General features: G+C 28.2%; 1 protein-coding gene across 1 annotated transcript; it reads left to right on the forward strand.

Annotated features, from left to right (window-relative positions):
• Window positions 1-1,740: 1,740 nt before the first annotated feature.
• Window positions 1,741-17,190, forward strand: LOC142322670 (uncharacterized). Its single transcript, XM_075361747.1, has 5 exons — window positions 1,741-2,032; window positions 6,268-6,392; window positions 14,633-14,818; window positions 15,606-15,704; window positions 17,037-17,190. Exons 1-5 carry the CDS (start codon window positions 1,741-1,743, stop codon window positions 17,166-17,168), a joined length of 834 nt encoding a protein of 277 aa, XP_075217862.1. The 3' UTR covers window positions 17,169-17,190.
• The last annotated feature ends 4,166 nt before the right edge of the window (window positions 17,191-21,356 follow it).

The raw sequence follows: 21,356 nt of genomic DNA on the forward strand, positions 1-21,356 counted from the left end.
ATATAGTAATTTCCTCTTCTTACTGAAGGCTTTTTTTACCATCACTATCCATTGTTTTATTCCATTGTGCTCCATTGTGTTTTCCATATATTTATTTTCATTTCATAGTCTTTAATTTCCTATTCTTTTTACTTAAATTTATTTTTATTATTTTTTATTCTTGATGTTGGAGTAGTAGGAGTGTTGTGGGGACTAAGGGTGAGGGATCAGTCGCGGACTCGCTGCCGTGGACTGCAAACGTATGTCAATCTTAAACAGATGTATGTAAACGCAGTTTCAAACTTATACTTATGTTATACTTTATACTTTACGTTAAACCTTTATACTTTATACTATGTCAAGCTCAAATAAACTGTGGAACTTAAACGAGTGAATCTTATTTCACCTGCATTTTTAAACTATAAACATGGTGACCCTGACGTGATTGATTACGAAAAACTTTTGTGAATGTAAAAACTTTTTGAGTGATTCGGCAGTCTTCAAAGTTAAACGTAAGCTTAAACTATTATTATAAACTACAAACATTTCGTAATTTATGCATTCTTAATTGTGGTGATGCACTGAACTTTAGTTTAAAAACATTAAACCAATAAACGTTATCGTTATTTAAACATCATTATTTTATGGGAAATCTTAAACTGAAGGTATTTTAATTTTTTATTATTTGTATGCTGATTTGTGTGGGGCTTCGGATCATTCCACTGCATTCTACGTTGACTACGTACTACGATATCATCATTTCGCACTCACTGAGGTATATCATCAGCCGACGTACGCTTCGCAAACTGTTTGAACGGCGTTTCGCTCATGATAATTTGTATCCTCTTTATACTCATTCTACTGAAATTAATAGTTATGTGGAAACTTTGTTTTCTTTAGGTTAAGATGTTTTATATGTAATTTATCGATTTCATGTTTATGCGCTATTATTATTTTGGTGTAATAAGTTGTGAATTTGTTGTATGTTGTTTTCAGTTAGACACCGATATTTTTTATTTTTGTATGTTGTCATTTCATTGTTAAGTAAAGTAAACAGTTATAGGTATTTTTTATTGTTCGTATATATTTGATGTTTTTGTTAAAGGCACAGTTTTTGCTATAAATACACCAACAAGTTTTTAAAGATAAAAATCATTCATTAGGTGAATTTCAGGTTATATGTATTATTGTTTGTTTATTATATGTATGAACATTTGAAGTATACAAAAATACGGTTATTTTGCATTTTTATGTTGTTTAGAGTAGAGCCTACGTGTTTAACCTACACACACATTCTAATTTACGTTTATTATCAACTCATTTTTGCGCACTTGCGCTTATCACTTTCTTAATGATCTTATGTTTGTTTTGTCTAGCTATAAGTTACTATATTTTTAAGATTACATAAACCTTCAGCATTTATTATTCATTAGTAATCTTTGTTTTATGTTATGTACAAACATTAATTCCAAGAATTTCAATTAAGGATTTCACTTGTTAACATTTATTTTTGTTTAGTATTATTCTTAAATTCTTTCATGGTTATACTTAGAATAATTGTTCAATCATGCTACTGATAAAAATGCTTATTTTTATTTTCACTGTTTATTATATCCATTGATGTATTGTACTCTACGTACTTACTCACGTTTGTAATTATCATTTTTGTATTTTCATATATTGTTCTACTATATCATTTTAGTATTTTCTTTTTGTTACATTGTTGTAATTTCGTGCACTCGTTTAAGCCATTGATTAAATATGGGTTTAGACGATATTTCTGTTGAGCCACCTCTTGGTGATAAACTTCGTGAATTAAAACGTAAAAGAGGTTATATAAAGGGTCGACTTACTCGTATTATAAACTTCGTGGATTCATTCGATAGTAACGTTAATTCCCATTCAGATTTAAAGACAAGGTTCAAGCGACTTGAAGAGTGTTGGTCAGACTTCAATTCTGTCCAATCGGAAATCTGGGCATTGAGCACCGATGATCAGTATGAAGAAGAAGAAGAACTCAGTAACTTTGAAGAAAGGTATTATGCCATTGAAAGTAAAATTAACAAAATCCTTACCGAACAAAAATTATCATCAGTTCCCTCTTCTTCACACACTTAATCCAGAATTCCCGATGTTTCCGACAATATTAAACTTCCTGATATTCCACTTCCTTCATTTTAGTCCCCACCACACTAACTAAGGATGCACTAAGGGTGAGGGATCAGTCGCGGACTCGTTGCCGTGGACTACAAACGTATGTTAATCTTAAACAGATGTGTGTAAACGCAGTTTTAAACTTATACTTATGTTATACTTTACGTTAAACCTTTATACTTGATACTATGACAAGCTCAAATAAACTGTGGAACTTAAACGAGTGAATCTTATTTCACCTGCATTTTTAAACTATAAACACTTGAGTGGCAAATAAATAAATAATTTTATTCTGTGGCATCAATGATTGTGTCATTTATTTTGGAGTAGGCCTTGTACATATATACTCATATGTTTATATTGCATATTTGTGTTTATATATGTAAGGTGTCATAACCAAAAAAGACTACAGGTGACCGAATATGAGACACATGGCCCTCCCAGAACTCTCATAATTTTCTCAAGAAAAATAATCATCCTATATAGGACTTATGAAGAAAAATGTAGAGTGAAGTGAATTCCTGTTGACTTCTTCACCAAGCTGAACAAACTGTGGCAGATCATCAACCCAAGTCCACCAGTACAAGATACTCTACACTTACAAGCGATACATTTTTTCTTTATGTTACAGAAGCTATCCTTTGTTTTATTTCCATTATGCTCTTCCAGTACTGGCTGATGGATGAAGAATGGCTGTACAATGAACACAACTACTATCAGAAAGACATCATTACTTTAACCAGTGTCTCTTTTTCCACAAGTGTTTTACATAAATTACAGCTGTAAAAAATATTGGTACAGAATATGTAAAACAACAAAATAATAACCCTCTTGTTAAAAAAAAACAATCCATTATGTAATTTCCTTTGTTCAGCGGAAAAATTTGTTTACAATAATAATATATATAAATATGTATATTACTTTATAAACTTTTATTTTTTTTTTATCTTACCATAGTTTTCTACTTTAAAGTTACTGAGATAGGTCTAAATTAGGAATAGAATACCCAAAAGCAAATTTTTTTAGCAATTTATATTTAAAATAATCATATATATATATGAATAATTTAGATCGGCTGATGGATGAAGGAACAATCAAAATTTAATTTCTCAATTTTTGAAGGCTTTTATTTTTTCACATTAGTATAAATTCATTTTCTTACTGTAAATATCAACTAATGATATAATAAAAAATAGCATTTACTGAATGAATGTTTTATTTCATTTTTTCTGATATTTATTATTTTGCTTTATATGTGATATCAGTTTACATCTCTGTTCTGGGAGGGGTTTTGTTGGTAGTTTATAGCAGTCATAATTGACAATCCTATATTATTTCAGCTATACTTGCAGGATGTGTAACACTTTATTTAATTAGTTTTATGTAAAGGAAGTGTAATTTTAATAAAGTGAAAAAGAAACTTATTGTAATAAAACATTTCATTTTTTACTGATCTAATAATAATGTAGAAGAGGCCTTAAAAAATATGTTGATCTATGTAATATGTATGTAATATACAAACATATTATATAACTGCTTTATTAATCACTTAATGTAGTTCACAAAAAATAAAATAAATAATTTTGGGTGAATTTTCTATTCAATTAGGTAACTGATTACAGTTCTCATGTACTAGTTGATATTATCAACATTCACTTTCAAAAAATTAATTCATATCTGAAGTAATTGTTTTGTCACCAATAATTAGCTCCTGTTATTTCCATTTTTATTCTTGTTGCTACCTGCTTTTGGATTTCATCAAAGTGTCTGATACCTTTCTTAATCTTTTTACAAGTTCCCAGTCCACTTCAGGTTGAAATGTTTAGTTTTTTCAATGTGTCGATCAATTCAGTTCTCTTACTGATCCCAACTAGCCTTACTCTATTCTCTTTCTTGAGTTTTAACGATAAATATTCTCTATGTCTATTATGTTATAGATAAGATGTCTTATGTCTATTATCTTATAGATAATGCAATACATTGGGAATTTTCCTATAAACAGTAGGATAGAAAGAACGTTTAAGAACCATACAGAGATCATTTATTTATAATCACATATTGCTATGTAATAATAATGTGATTCACTGACCATAATTTAATGTATGTATATATGCATATCTCACAATAATGTTCATTTTTTTCATTATTTAATTTTTTTCATGCCATACTTTCAATCCCTTTAACTACAATTAATACAAATATTTTTCTCACTTAAAAATAATTTAAAATTAATTTTGAGGTTCTCAGTTATAGAATGTTTTGATTTACTTATAAATCTATTAGAAAAAAATTATATTTACAATGATATATTATTTTGTTCCAGCCATTAAAATAATATATATGGAATGGTTCCAAAACATTCATAAAAATAGTGTTTCATGTTAGTGAAAGTGAATAACTTCTTTTTTAAGAAAATGCCATGGACATAACAAATAATAAAGAACAAGAAGCGCTTGAAAGGTTGCTGGAAAATACACAGAGTAAGTAGATATGGACAGTAAAATGTATTATAATTATTTATTTTTTCATAAATATTTATTCTCTAAAACACACTTATTCTCTAGACTACAGTCTGACACCCATTACAGGTAACACCCTTCTTTTTCTTTTTATTGTGGCTAATGAATTAAGCAGAGTATGATAAACACTGGGATTCAAACACAGAAACTTCTGAATAAAAGGCAGAGATTCTACTACTCTGCTATGGAGATTGGCAAACCAATTATAATTATGTATTATAACATAAATTAAATGCTCAAATACTATGTAGTTCTTGTATTATATAATAATTTTTGCTAAAAAATTGTGACCAATTAAACTTTCAATAAAATAATAATAATCTGTCAAACAATAGCTTTGCCATCAACTTAAAGGGAAGAATTATTAGTTATGAACAAGTTAATTTTGTAAAAACAATTTTATGTTGAAATTATGTATTTGTCTAATGAACAACCCCAAGCTGTATAAAGACCTGAATGAAACTGGAAATTACATGTCTTTTTTTAATAAACAAAAAGTCAAAATTTTTATGTTTGCCACAATAACAAATTGTCTAGGGTCCAATTTTCCCAGGGACTAGACAAAATTATTATCTTAACTGCCATTTGATAGCTGGATCATTAAGGGAGTAGTATCTTGAAAATGAACAGAAATAAAGTACCAATAATGGCAATGATCAGATCCATTAATCACTTAATGTAGTTCACAAAAAATAAAATAAATAGTTTTGGGTGAATTTTCTATTCTATTAGGTCACTGGTTACAGAACATATGTACTAGCTGATGATATTATCAACATTGACTTTCAAAAAATTAATTCATATCTGAAGTAATTGTTTTGTCTCCAATGATTAGCTCTTGTTACTTCCATTTTTATTCTGTGTTGCTACCTACTTCTGAATTTCATCAAGTGTCTGATACCTTTCTTAATCTTTTTACAAGGTGGCCAGTCCATTTCAAGTTGAAATGTTTAGTTTTTTCCATTGTGTCGATCAATTCAGTTCTCTTACTGATTACTTACCCGACTACCCTTACTCTATTCTCTTCCTTGAGTTTTAATGGTAAATATTTTCTTTTTCTAGCTAGTTACTACTTATACTTGGAAGCTGCCAATTTTATTACACCACAACTAGTGAAGTAGCACAATTTACTGATATTCCCATCTACAAGACATTAGCTAGGGTAAAACTACCTCACTTCTTTTAGAGTTAAAATTTTGGGTTATGAATGAAAATTTAAATTGTATAGATTTTGACCATGACTTAGTTTTTACCCTTATAATTATGCATTATGTTTGTTAATTTAGTAATTTATCACTGTTGAACTATTTTAAATTAAAAAATTATTACCACAAATTTTTTTCTAAGTTTTGAGCATTTGTTATTAAAACTTTTTTCAGATTTATTTAATTTGATCAAAAATAAATGGCTCTTTACTCTGGCCAACAGTGAAATTTTGAAAGAGAAATGATTTTTATCCACACTATATATTTGAATTGAGTATTTATTTTATGTTAACAAGCATGTATAAAAATAAAAATCAGTAAAAGTATGATAAAGAAATAACATGTATCTAGAAACAATGTGTGGTGACAGGTGCAACAGAATCATATAACTGTAATCTTTTTTCTTTCAGAAATTCAGCTGCTTTCTGAAATTAATGAAGTCTTACAGGAACGTCAGGAAGTTGTTCAAAAACACAATCAGTTACTTCAAGAAGCTAGTGATTTGCAAAACCAGGTACAGGAGACAAAACGCAGGGTAAGATGTAAATAGAAACACATATGTAAATTGAAACTTCACATTTTAAAGGTTGTATCTGATCAGAATAAATGTGTTTATTATGTATATATTATTCATGTATTGCATGACCTGATATAAATTTGAATTTTGCCAAAATACTGCAGAGTTTAAGGCTTGAGATGTTAAAAAAGTATATACACATTGGCATACCATCCATATATAACAACACTTTGTTCATTAATTTTTGATTACCATAAGTACTATACAGACTTATTTATTAATTCTCTGTAATATTTTATTTATAATTAAGGGAATATTTTCATACTAATAGTTGCTGAATATATTTACATTGACATGATCCAATTTTTATAAACTAGTTACCGATTTTACCATCAAATTATATTAGTATACAGAAGTTAGAAGATTATAAAAATACAGTAGAGCCCATGATTAATAGAAATAAAGATGAAATGAAATTTTTTCTATGGCAGTTTAACATTTTTGATTCAATTTATGTGCTTTGTTCACAAATCTGATTGTAGATATGTATTACAAAACAAAGCATACCATTAAGCAGTTAAATGACCAGGAATGATTCTGTTCATATAGTGATAGAGAAAATTGCACAGTCTAGTACAGAGATAAAACTGGCAGAGTTGCTTTTATTACATGTATATGGTATGTTATGTATAATCCCCTCATTATATCCACTATTATCATTATTATGTTACCAAAATTATTAATGCAGTGTTTATTTGTTGTGTAATTGTAATTGATAACTGTTTCTTGTTACAAGTTTAAACAAATAACAATAAAAAAGAACTATTTATTTTATTAAAGTTCAAATTATTAGAAAGTTTTAAAACAAACGTGTTTAAAATTTTTCTGCATTTAAATTAAATTAATCAAATTTGATATGTAAACAACTAATATGTGGCATTACCAAAAATAATAAATATTATGTGAAAAGTAGTTTAATTAGAAATAACTAATAAACAACATTAAAAATGATCATGCACAACTTCAAAAACAAAAATCTACTGCAGTCTATTTATCATGAGAGTGATATGATATTCATCATGATAAATTCTCATGATTTACACTAGTAAACAACAAATTCATGTAAGCAAGTTCAGTTTTTCAAATAGTAGCTTTAACATTTTACCTTGGCAAGTTGTATAAATAGCTATTAAATTTGAGATTCAGGCAGAGCTGTCAGACATGAGAATGTGTTTTACAATTTGTAAACTTACTCCTGATGACAACTGCAGTGCAGATAATTTACCTGCTGTAGCTGCATTTACAGTCTTTCTGAAATATTCTAATATGCTAATTCATCAATATATATATATATATATATATATATATATATATATATATATATATATACAAATTGAATCAAATTATAAAATAAGATTTAGCAAAATGTTTTGATACTTTACAGATGCCTGTAATAGATTGAATGTATAATACTTGAATAATAAAATTTTCAGTTAGTCTTATATATATATATATATATATATATATATATATATTTATTTATTTATTTATTGAGCTACAGGATTATTTATGTAATAATCCAGAGATCTCAGATATAACACATGCAGCTTCAGGTGAATCATTTGTTAGTGAAGTGACAGTTCACAAATATGTGTGTTACACTGAAGGTTCGTCAGGCCCAGGTGTTTTGTCAATTAGAACCTGACAATAAATTGTCAAGGCAGTTTTGAGACACTGACAGCATTGAGATTTACTGTCATAGCAAGATGCTAATCCATCAACCTTCCACATAGAAAGTTCAATGTCATTTATCATGGACATTATCATTAAAAAAATGTTGCCTGCTTTATTATTATAGTGTTTTACCAAAGTTTCATTTATCAGTTAAATTTTTTTACAGATGCAGCCTTTTAGTTTACCACTGATCTATATTCCTGTCTAAACTGGTTTTCATATATTATATTTTTTAATTATTCTTATTTATAATTTTTTGAATCACACTTTGAAAAGCCTCTACTTTTTTGGTTTTATTAAATTTAAACCTATTCCATTGATTCACTAGTCTTTTACTACTTTAAACTGTTATGTTTACTACTTTTTTTTAATTTTCACATTAAACCTTCTACTGTAAATGTGAAGTACAAAAAAACAAGTTTTGATTAATATTTTTAAAAAATATAAAAAATTAATGACTTGCTTTCAAATTATGTAGAAATTGTTTTAAAGTTGTTTAAGGTTAATTATGTAGCTCCTTTGTCAGTGACATTACCAGGGGTCCAATTTTTATTTTTAATAAAATCCTGCTCGTAAATTCTCTGAAGAAGGGATATAATTAGCTTAAAAAGAATTCCTGGAATTTGAACTTGAAGAATTATAAAATTTGTTGGCTGATGAAGCAGTAAAAACTCTGAAAGCGCTATAAATAGGTGTTTATTTGAACTATATCTAATGGATTTAAATATCTGTTTTTAAAATAACGTATTTTTTACAGAGGTATATAATAAATATTATATATATTATTATAATATTAAATTATTATATTATACAATATTATATATTAAATATATATACATATATTTAAATATAGTCAACCCAATTTTACATGCACAGATTTATTGTGACCAAGCAAAACACAAAAGGTAGACAGAAAATCACTCAGTGTACCCATTTAATTAAGCGTACCAGTTATAGTTAAAATACTGTCCTATTGTAAGGATGATCTGTAGTATAAGGGATGAAAACATGACACACATGCATACTGGTTTTTACTCTACCACAACTTCAAAATAGATTTTCATTATAGCTATTTATAAAGGAGCTAATATCCAGACGAAAGAATTCAATGAACAAAAACTAAAAGTAGTATGAGTAACATTCCTTTGTAACAGTTTTGAAACTTTTCAACACAGCAGGACCAGTCCTGTCATGTTAAGAAGTTAAGGTACAGAATCTATCATCCTTATATTATAAAATGAAGTATCTACTTTTTTAAAGTACATTTCTTCAATATGAAGACTATTTCTATTATTCATAACTCTGCAGCACAGTACAGATGTATAATTTATTGTTATTTTGACACAGACTATGATTGATTTTTTCCCCAAGAAGTGTAGATGTACTGAAATCAGTAATTTGTAATAACACAGTAACTCTTAGAAATATTTTTATGATACATTATTTTACTAAAACCTCCTTCCAGAGTTTATTCACCTGAAATTCTATTTTTGCTCAGCTAGGGGGATCTTATTTATGAAATCATTTACAGAGTGTGGAATAGATTATAAATGACCTGCTATTTTTTTAGAATGAATAAAAAGGATTTGTTTGATTTACTAGGGAAATCAAAAAAACAAGTTTATTAACCCCTACATTACTTCACTAAATCAAGAGTTGACTGTGTAATGTATTCATACATACTGTTATTATTATAGTACTGGGTATCTATCTACCTGCCAATTAATGTTATTGTTTAAACATTTGACTAGAAAATGGTAAGGTTAAATGCTTATGGCTGAAGCTATTTTTAATAAACTGGCTTCCATAGATCACTCCAATTGTTTCCCCTGATACAGAGAAACACACTTAACCTGAATGTTGATGACATTTATTAGCAGATAATTACAACAAAGTTAATGATACTCGATATTAAAAAATAATTGTAAAATAATGAATTTTTTTTTTATTGAATTTATTTTTCACGCAATGTACATAGTTTTTGTATTCACAATTTGTGAATCATTACCGTTTTTTTAATAATTTTTTTCTTTTACAATATGTTCATGAAATTAGTCGGTAATCTTTACTTTTAAATATTTTTTTTTTTTCATGAACAAAGCATATAACTTGGTTTAAAGAAACTCACTTTTCAAAATTTTAAAAGTACTTATAAGGTAAGTTAAATAAGTACAGTTTAATAATGACAATATTTAAAGTACACTGAATAGCTCCCCTAAACTACAGTGAATGGTCACCCCTCTCTTCTTTTCCTTACATCCTTGATTTATTCTTTCCCAGATAATTATCATGGGAACAGAAGTACTGTTAACAGCTGCTTCCTTAGTGGAACTCAGTGATAGTGGCAATGATGTTTGTTAGCTAGTCCACAGATCACATTTCATACCCAACAAGGATTTCCAAAATAACCTGACTAGTTCCTGAGATATCTATTAGTAAAATTTGAGCTTTCTGGTCTTTCTGTAATTTAATCTAAAAAGTTCTAATAATCATAAATCTGTCAAAGATTTGAGTGAAATGTCAAACGAGCATATAAACTTTCAAGCATAATTTCTTGCTGATACACAAGATAAAAATAATCAATTTCTCAATAATAAATGATACAGTAATAATTTTTTATTTTATATTAATTACAAATAATTTATCGCTAAAGATAAATTGCCACCTTAGGTAAGACTTGCATCTTACCTCATAAGGGGATCTTACTATCTAAGACGTTGTAGTAGCTCTATAAATGGAATATCTTTGGAATTATAAATCTGAAAATTGGGTAGTATGAAGTGAGGCAGAAAATGCTAATAGCTAGATATCATCATTAGTCTAAGTGCTACAAGGTAATTCAAACAAAATCCAAGCCCTGCCTCGGTTTGAATTTTGAGTCTTATTTATAAATTATTTGATAGATGTTTCATCTTTATTCTTTCAATTAAATTTTACTCCACCATCCTTCTTCCTGGACCTATTCTATTGCAGCTTAAGTAAACATGTTAAAATTGCACTTTAAATTTTGATGCAATAACTAATAACACCTTATTTTATTATTTGTATTTAAATTCCTTAAATATATGTAACACCTTCATCTTCTGACGAGTTAGAATTTCTGACCACTTAGAGACGTATGGTTACAAATTGTAAATATTTCTGTACATAAAGCTTTTTATACATTATGTACATATCATCAATTTTTAACTATGAAATATAAATAAAACAAAACAGTATATATTAGTGAATTTATTATGAATTATAAAAAGTATATTGTAATTATACATATATTTTAACATTACGTATGCGTATATCATCGAATAAGTGTTAATGTGTACTTTAAGTAACTCAGTAAAACCTTCTTTTAAAGCAACCACCTCTCCCAGATAACCAACCCTTAAAGGAACTCTTCTTTAAGATTCATTTTTTTTTCACTTCCTTACATTTTTATCATAATTTAACAATGACTTTTCAGAGTGAATAAACTGTTGAAGAGTCTCTACTGTATTGTACTAAAAAATATAGCACCAACATAATTGATCAATACATATAAAACTGTTGACATTTTCAGGGAAGAAGATTACAATGTTGCTTTCAAAACCACAAAAAATACACAAGACACTAACAACATACTACAACACATGACATTCTAATAAAGCACACTCAATAAAATGCAGTACTCCAGGAGCATACAAATTAAACTACACATAATACTATAGTGAATGAACTGAACAGACATTCAACCACAGATAAAAATAAATGTACAAGCATTATATACAAAATCAGGATCTGTCTTTGTAAATTATCTCATAGAGCACTGGAGGCAACTAAAGATATTAACAACAGCATGCAAACTTTGCTGATATTATATATGTGTAAACACAAATAAAAATGTACAGAAATAATTAAATTTTCTGGATTTGGAAACCTAGAACTGTCCAGAATCATACACTTCAACCATGGAAAAATTAAAATTGTTGCTGTTGTTAAGATAATAATTACTATTATCTTTTCTGCTAAGATCATTATAGTTTCTATGTTTAGTACTGCCTACCTTTCTTAGCTTCATTTTTTTATTAAAAAAATGAAGCTAAGAAAAGTAGGAAGCACTAAATGTAAAAAAAATGGAACAGTTAATAAACAATATATTCGCTAATTATTTTAATTCTATTATTTTTGTTCTTATTTATGTTTAAGTTTAAAATTCTGGAGCCCTAAAAATTATAAAAAAAAAAGAAAATCCTTCTCATGAAGGATTCTCCATTTATAGTGGCTCGTGTTTCTTCATAGCTATTCTTTCTCCTATTAACCTTTTTAAAACATTGTGATATACCTTTTTGTTTCTTTTCTCTATATTTTTAATTTTTTTATTACATATTTATGTAAATATGTATATATATCTGAGGAATTTTTTTCATTTTTCAGTGATGGTAGTGCCAGCATAGAGTAGAAATATTATAGGGATTTATGGAGGATTTAACTATAAAATTAAACTCAGTAGTTTATTTTTTAACAGCAGTGTAAATCTCATATGAAAAACATCAGCTAATAAATGATAAAAGAAATAATATTGAGTGAGGTATAGCCTTATTTCATTTCATTCAAATGGTAAATTGTTTTCTTTGTTCACCAACAGTTTATTGTTTTGTTTTATATACAGCAGGAGTATGCAGTTTGTAATATTAATAACTACTTGCCTGATATTATTTCAGCTATCTGACTTGTTCTGTAGCAGAATAACTTTGTTTTATACTTTGTGCTGTTCATTATTCTCATTCATATCTGTTTTAGACTTCTGAAGGTCTTCTTCGATAAGAAATTTTCTATACAGTTTAATTTAATTCTTCTGCTGCTAGTCATAAAAATTGAAGGAAAGCAATGTAAACCATTGGAAGAGGGTTTCTATGCCACTAATCATATTTATTTTGATTGTTGAACTAGTTATCTATTTAAATACTAATTGAAATATATATAATAAATTTATTATAATATATTATTTGAGGACACATAATGATACTATTATTAGCCAGCCCATGAAATTGAAAGCTTTATTTAGCATCTACCTTATGATCAAATTGTCTAAAAATTTACGGTGCTGTAATAAACTAAAGTATAGAAAGAAAAAATATATGAAGATATTTAAGGTAGATCCTTCAAACAGAATCACGGGAATATTGACTAATTCATATGCATACCTTCTCAGAAAAAAATGTTAATTGTTGCAGAATTAAGTAATAAATAATAATAATCAAATGAAAAATATTTAATTAATCATGTTCCCTAAAATAAATAGACATGCATAATTTTTAATGAGAGGTGTGCAAGTGTAATTAATTTCACATTTTTTGCAGATTTACAGTGGTAAGGAATACTTTAATTTCATTAGACGTTTTGTTAAACATTTAATGTAATTGCTATCTAATTCCTACAGAGGTTGAAATAAATAAAAATATTTAACATATCTTTTTATCTGGGAATATAACCCATTGTAAAATTTCATTTAGCACAATATGTTTACAGATTTATGCAAGTTATAAGAGAAAATACTCACATTAGAGAGAGAAGGATAGAGAGAGAGAGAGAGAGAGAGAGAGAGAAAGGGTGAGCGGCTTAGTAATTATATAACTTCCCTGTATTAGAAAAATTTGCAAAACAGTCTAGAAGTATCCCACTACTACATACATATTCAGCTCAGTGAAGAAGTCAGTATTATTTCACTTCTCACTTTACCTGGTTAACCAGGCATGGCATTTTTGCTACTCAGAGTAGCGCATTCAAAACCGGCCCACATTCTACAATACTTGATTCTTCGAGGGGAGGGGGTGTTTAATTTACCATACAAATGCATTTTTTAACTATTAAAGTTTGCTCTTAAACATTTTTTCATAGTTAAAGTTGAATTATTTCATTATTTTATTTCATAATTTTTTATTAATATCTTATTTAACAAACAGTAGGCAACTGTATGCTAACACTGAAACACAAGTAAGAATTACAATTAATATTTCATTATTAATAGTAATAATGCATACTTTAATAATGTAGTTACAAAAAGATTTTAAGCAAGCCGTATTAGTGTATCATAAAGAAAATTATTTTAATTAGGTTCAGTAAACTAAATTTACCAAGCAGTTTCTTGGGCTAGTTTTAAATGTCCCTCTCTATACTCAAAAATGGCTATGCCATTTTTAGAAGTGAATGTGTCTTATGTCACAACTTAACTTAACAACTTAAATTTCAAAAAAGATGTTAGCAGGTCTTTCAAAACTGAATGAAATGATATATGGTTAACAAGAAATTATTTTTCTAAGTTCAGAGATTTTAAGGGTCCTACTAATGCTAATACTGCTACTTAGCTATGTGTCTATACCTCTTTCTCTCACTCTCTGTATATATATATATATATGCATGTGTGTGTGTGTGGGGGGGGTGTGGGTATGTGTATGTATATGTGTATGCACACGTGTGATTATCTGTATAAAGTTTCTGTATATACTAAAGTTTAGATATACTAATAAAGTGTAAATGTTTGTGTTTTGCAGATCCAAAGGTTGTGGAATAATCGAGTAGAAGAGGCAAAACTGAAAGGTGCTGATCTTGATTCAGAACTGAAGAATCTTCGTCAACAACTGCAGTTAGCTCAACAACAGTCAGGTCATACAACAAGTATAAAAATCACTGAGCCGTTGGATGCATCAAAATCAGGCAAAGATATGCCATCAAGAAAGGTATGAGTAAAAAGAAAAAGTAATACTACTTTTTATCTTATAATTGACTGTATAAAAAATACTAATTTATTTTATTAATATGACCAACTGACCTGGTAGTCAGTTGGTCATGGCTGGTAATTTTTGTTTATATACAGATCTTTTTACAAAAGATATGATATGCAATGTAATATAGTAGAATCATTTAAGATAATGATGGAATAAAATGTGAATTTTCAATGATAGATCCAACAGGAAATGGTGAAATATTACCCTGCTGTTTATAGGAATTAAATATATATATATATGTATATAAATAGGATAAAAATATATGGAAAAAAGAGTAGTTTGTTTAGTTAGTGGCAGCTACAGTTAATTGTAATTTTTGTTGTTTAGGCAAAAAGAAAACCCATTCTTTTGTTTAGAGAGTAATTCATGAAATCTTGTAGTGTTAAAGGCGGTTACAGTAACATTTTCATTTTCCTGGAATTTTGATCTTCAAAAGTGGTTTACAGAGTTTTAGAAATACAATTTCGTGAATCATATAACATACAGAAACATGTAAATATTACCATTAATTTTGTTGTAGATGAAAATATATCACAGTTACAGCTAATATCAACAGCACACTCAGCCCTAAAGTGTGGGTATGAGTGTGCTTAATTTCTGGATACATGACAATAGCTTCAGACAAAATGACAAAACTGTATGTCACGTGTATATATTTACTGATTGTGTAAAATAAATCATGGATGATTTTATAGTAAAAAAAAAAATCTATAAAAATTGATTACCTCTTTGTTTACAGGCAAATTATAAGATTACAGCGAGTCGGCTTCAGGGTGAAATCAAAGCCCTTCAACACAGAGTAAATACTACAAAATTACGACTCTTAACAGAAATAAAGGTATAGTAACAAAAAAGATGTATTTGATGTATACACAGGTGCACCTCACCATGGTTAAAGTGTTCCTCAAAAACATCATGAAGCACAGGCATATTCAAAACAAGTTTTAAAGAAAAAGAACTTAATTTAATAAGTTTGTAAAAACAAACACAGATTATATTATTGATCTGTCCTGTAGTTTATAAGTACAGATGTAGTTCTGAGTAAGACAGTAAACAGCATCCCTTATAATCTGATTTTTCAGTAACAAACACCTGGAATATCTTGGGGAGTAGCATCAGGAATTTAAAAAGAAAGATCAAAGATAAAATGTCAGCTGCTGAACCACTATTTAATAAAGCAGTTTCCACATCATAATTAAACAACCCTCTGAGTTCCTGTATGTTGTTAGCATTTATGGGTATACAATTAGACAATAAATTTCAGTCAAAGTGCAATAAAATGACACATTAAAATAAGTACTAGTCCAACTAATAACAAATGTTATTTTTAACGGGTAATGATCATAGTAGTTTAAAAAAAAAAGAAAAAAAGATGCATGATAAAAAAAATCTTGACACAGAAACGATACAACACATGAAGGTATAAAGGTTTTAGTATAAGGTTATGGTTTTTGTTTATTTTACTCTGGACTTAAATTCCATTTAAACTTTCATAGCTGTAGAAAAATTAACCTGCACTTCATACAGATCACTTGTAGTATTGAATATGCACTACATACATACATAATGTATAGAAAATTTTAAATGACTAAAACACACTAATTAAATCAGACTAAGCAGAATAAAAAATGTTATAAGTTATACATCCATTGACTCATGCTAAATTCATTCATTACTTTTTTTTTAATAATTTTAACTGTTTTATAAGATCTTTAATAACAAAATTCATTAATATTAGGTAATACATAGAAGGTTATTAATATGAGGTCAATATATTAGTGAATACTAAGTCAGTGCCTCTGCTCTAATTTACTCTTAATGCTCACAAAAACCATACTATATAAATAAATATGAGCAAATTTTTTTTGTATAGTGCAAACAAATCATAGGTATTGAATGCTAATGAATGGTAATTCAATTTTTTTTATTACTACCAATGCTATAACAAAAGTGTTTCATAAAAGTAGCATCAATCACTAGCCACAGCTTGCCTTGCCAAAATGATTGAAAAAAAAATTATCACGTGTCAGTTTTTGTACAATTCATTAAAAAATGACATTTCTAACTTGCATTATTCTCATAATATTTTGATGCATTGGAATCTTTAATGGAATTGATGAATTAATTGTTTAATTCACAGAGTATTAATGTATTGAAAATTATGTTACAGAATAAAAATCAAGTTGAAAATGAAGTACGACAATTACGTGTCCAATTATCTCGAAGAAGTAATGCTGCATCTGCGGTTGGAACACCTGTTCCCAGCTTTAGTCCAAGAGGCACTGAACAACATGTTGCCTGACGTCATCGTTGTCATAAGTATCTTAAATAATCACCTACATTCACTCAAAATGATTAAACACAAATAAGTATGATTGATCATGTTACTTATTATTACAGAAAATAAATAAAAATTAAAGTTAAACATGATGTAAATCAGATGGGACCTCTTAAATATATTAATTTGCTCATGTATTGATATGACGTAACAAATTACCCTTTGCACAAGAAATGTGTTTATTATAATTGATGTACTGATAATTTTATCATTTTACGAAAAAGTGTGATCAATTTTTAGTACCATTTGTTTTTATTACTTAAATTACTACTATATTTTTATGAACATTCAGATTAAATCAGGTTCTCAAACAAAATATAGATTATTAATTAAGTGCGCACGCAGACACAGCATATTTATTCAAAAGTATTAAATTCTGTAACTACCAAAAACAGTATTTTTTGATAAGATTTCATCATATCTATCTTTGGTTCATAGCAAAGGCTCATGCTCTGACAAATTTTTTTTGTTTTATGTTTTATTTTTTGCACTCAAAATATAAAAAATGTTATTATGAGCCTTATATAATTTCCTTTCCAATCCTTTACCCATTGTGTCTACACCAAAAGTATACAATCTAATATCAGAAAGTTGAAATTTAAAAGAAAATCATGACTTAATTATGTGCTGCAACTGAAAAAGGGCCAAAGATTTTCAAACAAGGGACCAAAATTAGAAGGGTTCTAAAATAAAAATTTATTTATATATACAAGGGCCATTCAAATATAAACCAGGATTTGTTTATATAGCCTTTATTGATATTAGATAAAATTGTAAATAAATTACCTTATTTTTCTACATAGTTTCCTTCAACAGAAATACATTTTCTCCACTGAATAGATAGCTTTTTGATCCCCTCATAAAAAAACAAATTACTACCCCAACAACCAATTGTGCACATAATGCTCGACTGCGGTATCTTCTTTGAATCGTTCCCCTCCTAAAGCTGCTTTCAGCAAACAAACATGTGGAAATCACACGGTGGCAAGTCTGACTGTACGGTGGGTGTTCAAGAGGAGTCCACTAAATTTTGGCATGTTTATTGCGTATCTGAACTGTGTGCGGCCATGTGTTGTCATGGGGTAGAGCATTGCGAATCGGTTGCCAGCGTCGTTTGTTGCGAGAAGCAGCGCGACGTCATCCAACAATTGGCAGTAGTATGCCTCAATGTCCTTCATTCATGCAGAAAATCAATCAGTAACACACCTTTTGAGTCCCAAAACACAGCTGCCAGAACTTTTCCAGCTGACAAGCTTTTCTTGGGACTTGATCGGTGCCACCTACCCAGCTTTCCTCCCCACCATATTTGTTCTCTTGCTTTCCAGGGTGTAGCGATGGACCCACGTTTCGTATTTCCACATTTATCTATCACCAACACTATGCTGTATCCAAGAGTTTCTGACAACATTGTGTGCACAATCCCAACTCTTATGCCCACCTCTGATGCTTTTTCAGTGACGGTCACTTTCCACAAGGTCGCGAACAGCCTTAATGATGTCATCTGGTCCATGGATGAAGTTCGTTCTCTACTTCTTCAAATTTGTTGGCCCAATCAAACACTTGAATTTTTGACAGGGTAGAATTTTCGAACTGTGCCTGTTGCCGAGTCAAAATTTCAGAGTATTTGACACCTTCGTTGGCAAGAGATCGGATTATAATTCGTTGCGCAGGGGACGATGTTAGCTCCTCCTCAGACATTCTGCTATTGGCGTGGGAACATGACCTACGGGCGTGGCTGGCCAGTTGTTCCCCTCCACACATATCAATGATCTTCCTCAATCCGTCAGTAGTTCCTAAATCTTAAAATTAAAAGAATCAGCCCTGTTATTGTTTACGCAGCTTTTCTTCTTTTTTTTTTATTAACTATTCTTTTTCTTTGTAATAATTACTATATAATCAGTTTTTCTATCACTACTGTCTTTTTAACTGTTGAATAATATATATTCCAGAAATTACTATAAAAAAAATGTATAGTAAAAATAAAAATCATTTTGCTGTTTATACATATCCCTTTTAACAGACACAATATAATATTATTTTTATACTCAATTAAGATTTTATTAAAAAATTTACAGATAAATTATTTTTATTATTTTCTACTTACTGGATGTACAAATAATTTTTGATACAGATTTAATATAAAAAATCACAAGAGCCAACATTTTTAGCTAAGTAAAACTAAAATAAAAATTTATACAGGTAGCTGCATTCCAGTATAAATTTGTATTAAGTTACGTAAATAATAGGGTTTTTTTAATATATTTAAATTTATCAACATTGATAAATAAATCACATGAGAGAGTAACAAAGAGAATTCACCAACAGAGAAATGTATTCCAGTCATCTTACCATCTTCAGTTTTTATTTGCAATTGTAATTTTAATTATTATTAATCTAATAATTTTCAATTATAAAAATAATGAAAAGGGAAAAGATGCTGCAGCTGATCGTATCCTTTCCGTTTTGCACAATAGAAGCATTACTACTTCAATAATTTACATATTTTGAAGTAATATTAAATTATAAATAAAGACTGAACACAGTCTATACTCAGAAAGATTTCTGTTCTATTACTTAGCAATTCATTTATTAATATTAATAAAAAATATGATCTTTCAAAGAGTGTTAATGTATATGTCAAAATTAAATGCACTTTTACCACTTATTTTCTTTTTACCTTAACAACAATTTTAATTTTCTTTTACAAGGATTTTGTACTTCTATTACAAATTACTCTATGGACTAGTTCTTACATTTAATTTTAATTATTTTATTTTTCTTCTTCATTTTCTTATTCCTGTGATTATTCCATTATTCTTCATTACCTTATTATTTTTTTAGGAATAAATATTACTAAAATTAACAGATTTGTTATAGAAGTAATAATAATAAGCTATAGATTTTGCTAAGGAGAAGTAAAGAAGAATAGTTAATATTTTTTTTTAGAAATAATATATATGCAAGTACCACATAATTTTTAAAATAATAATTATATAAAGAAATCATTATTTAAAATGAAATGATCGGAATTTTTAACTCTAATTATAGTTTTTTATTCATATCAACTTATTTCAGGTGCACATGAGAGTAAACTTAATCAGTGACTATCTCACTGTTTTTGTTGTACTTCAATTGAAGCTGGATTTCAACTAAAGTTGTTGCTGGTAATTTTCTTTATAATAAAAGATATGTATGTAACAAACTGACAATAAATCCATTAAATTTTAACAATCTCTACTCACTTAGTAGACTGATATACATATACTAGTGTATCAGCGTTACATGTTTTGTTTGTATGTACATTTCATATTGTTCAAATACAATGTGTTATAACGTGGTCCTTTTTTTGGGTAAATAAAATATATTAAATCGTTGTCATTGTTAGTATGAATCTCATTTATTTTTTTTATTTATTTTTAGTAGTCAGAGAAGTATAATTTCTTTGTTATTGCAATTAATTCTACAATACTAATATTAATATTTTACAAACTGAAATTGTTACTCATTATCAGACTATAATCATTCTTGTCAAGGTCATTTAGTAACATCGGTGTTCACAGCCTCTGACAAAATTATGATCCACGTCCTTAACATGTGTCTGGTCTTGACCCTAAGTAAACTGACCTGGAAAATAGGTCAACTTGTTGCACTTCAGTTGATTACTCTTCTGATTATACTAGGTATTTGCAGTAAAGAATTGTGATTCGATGTCACAGCTCTAGTTTAAATTCATTTTGCCTCAACTCCAGTATAATTTTTTTGTGCAACTTTTTGCCAATTTTCATAAACAACAAAATCTTCAAAGGAATAGTTATGTTAATTATTAATGATTATTCTAAATGTATTTGTTAGACTTATAGCTGTACCTATAACATTTTTTACTTGGATTTTTATACGTAAAATTAAAATAAGGAAGGGGAAAATTACAATTGTGGACAAAAACAAAATAGCAGTTAAATCTCATAAAAATGCTGTTTTTGGTTGTTATTGTATGAAAAGAAAATACTTTTAAAATAATTATAAAACAATCAATAAACATTTCTAACAAACTGCTGAAGATATTTACTACGCATCAGTTTTGTCAAAATTAATGAATTTAGTAAATTATATTTATTATTTACACAAATTGTCTGATTACATTAAATTTTAATG

Source organism: Lycorma delicatula, chromosome 4 (genome assembly GCF_047948215.1).
Source record: "Lycorma delicatula isolate Av1 chromosome 4, ASM4794821v1, whole genome shotgun sequence".
NCBI lineage: Eukaryota > Metazoa > Arthropoda > Insecta > Hemiptera > Fulgoridae > Lycorma > Lycorma delicatula.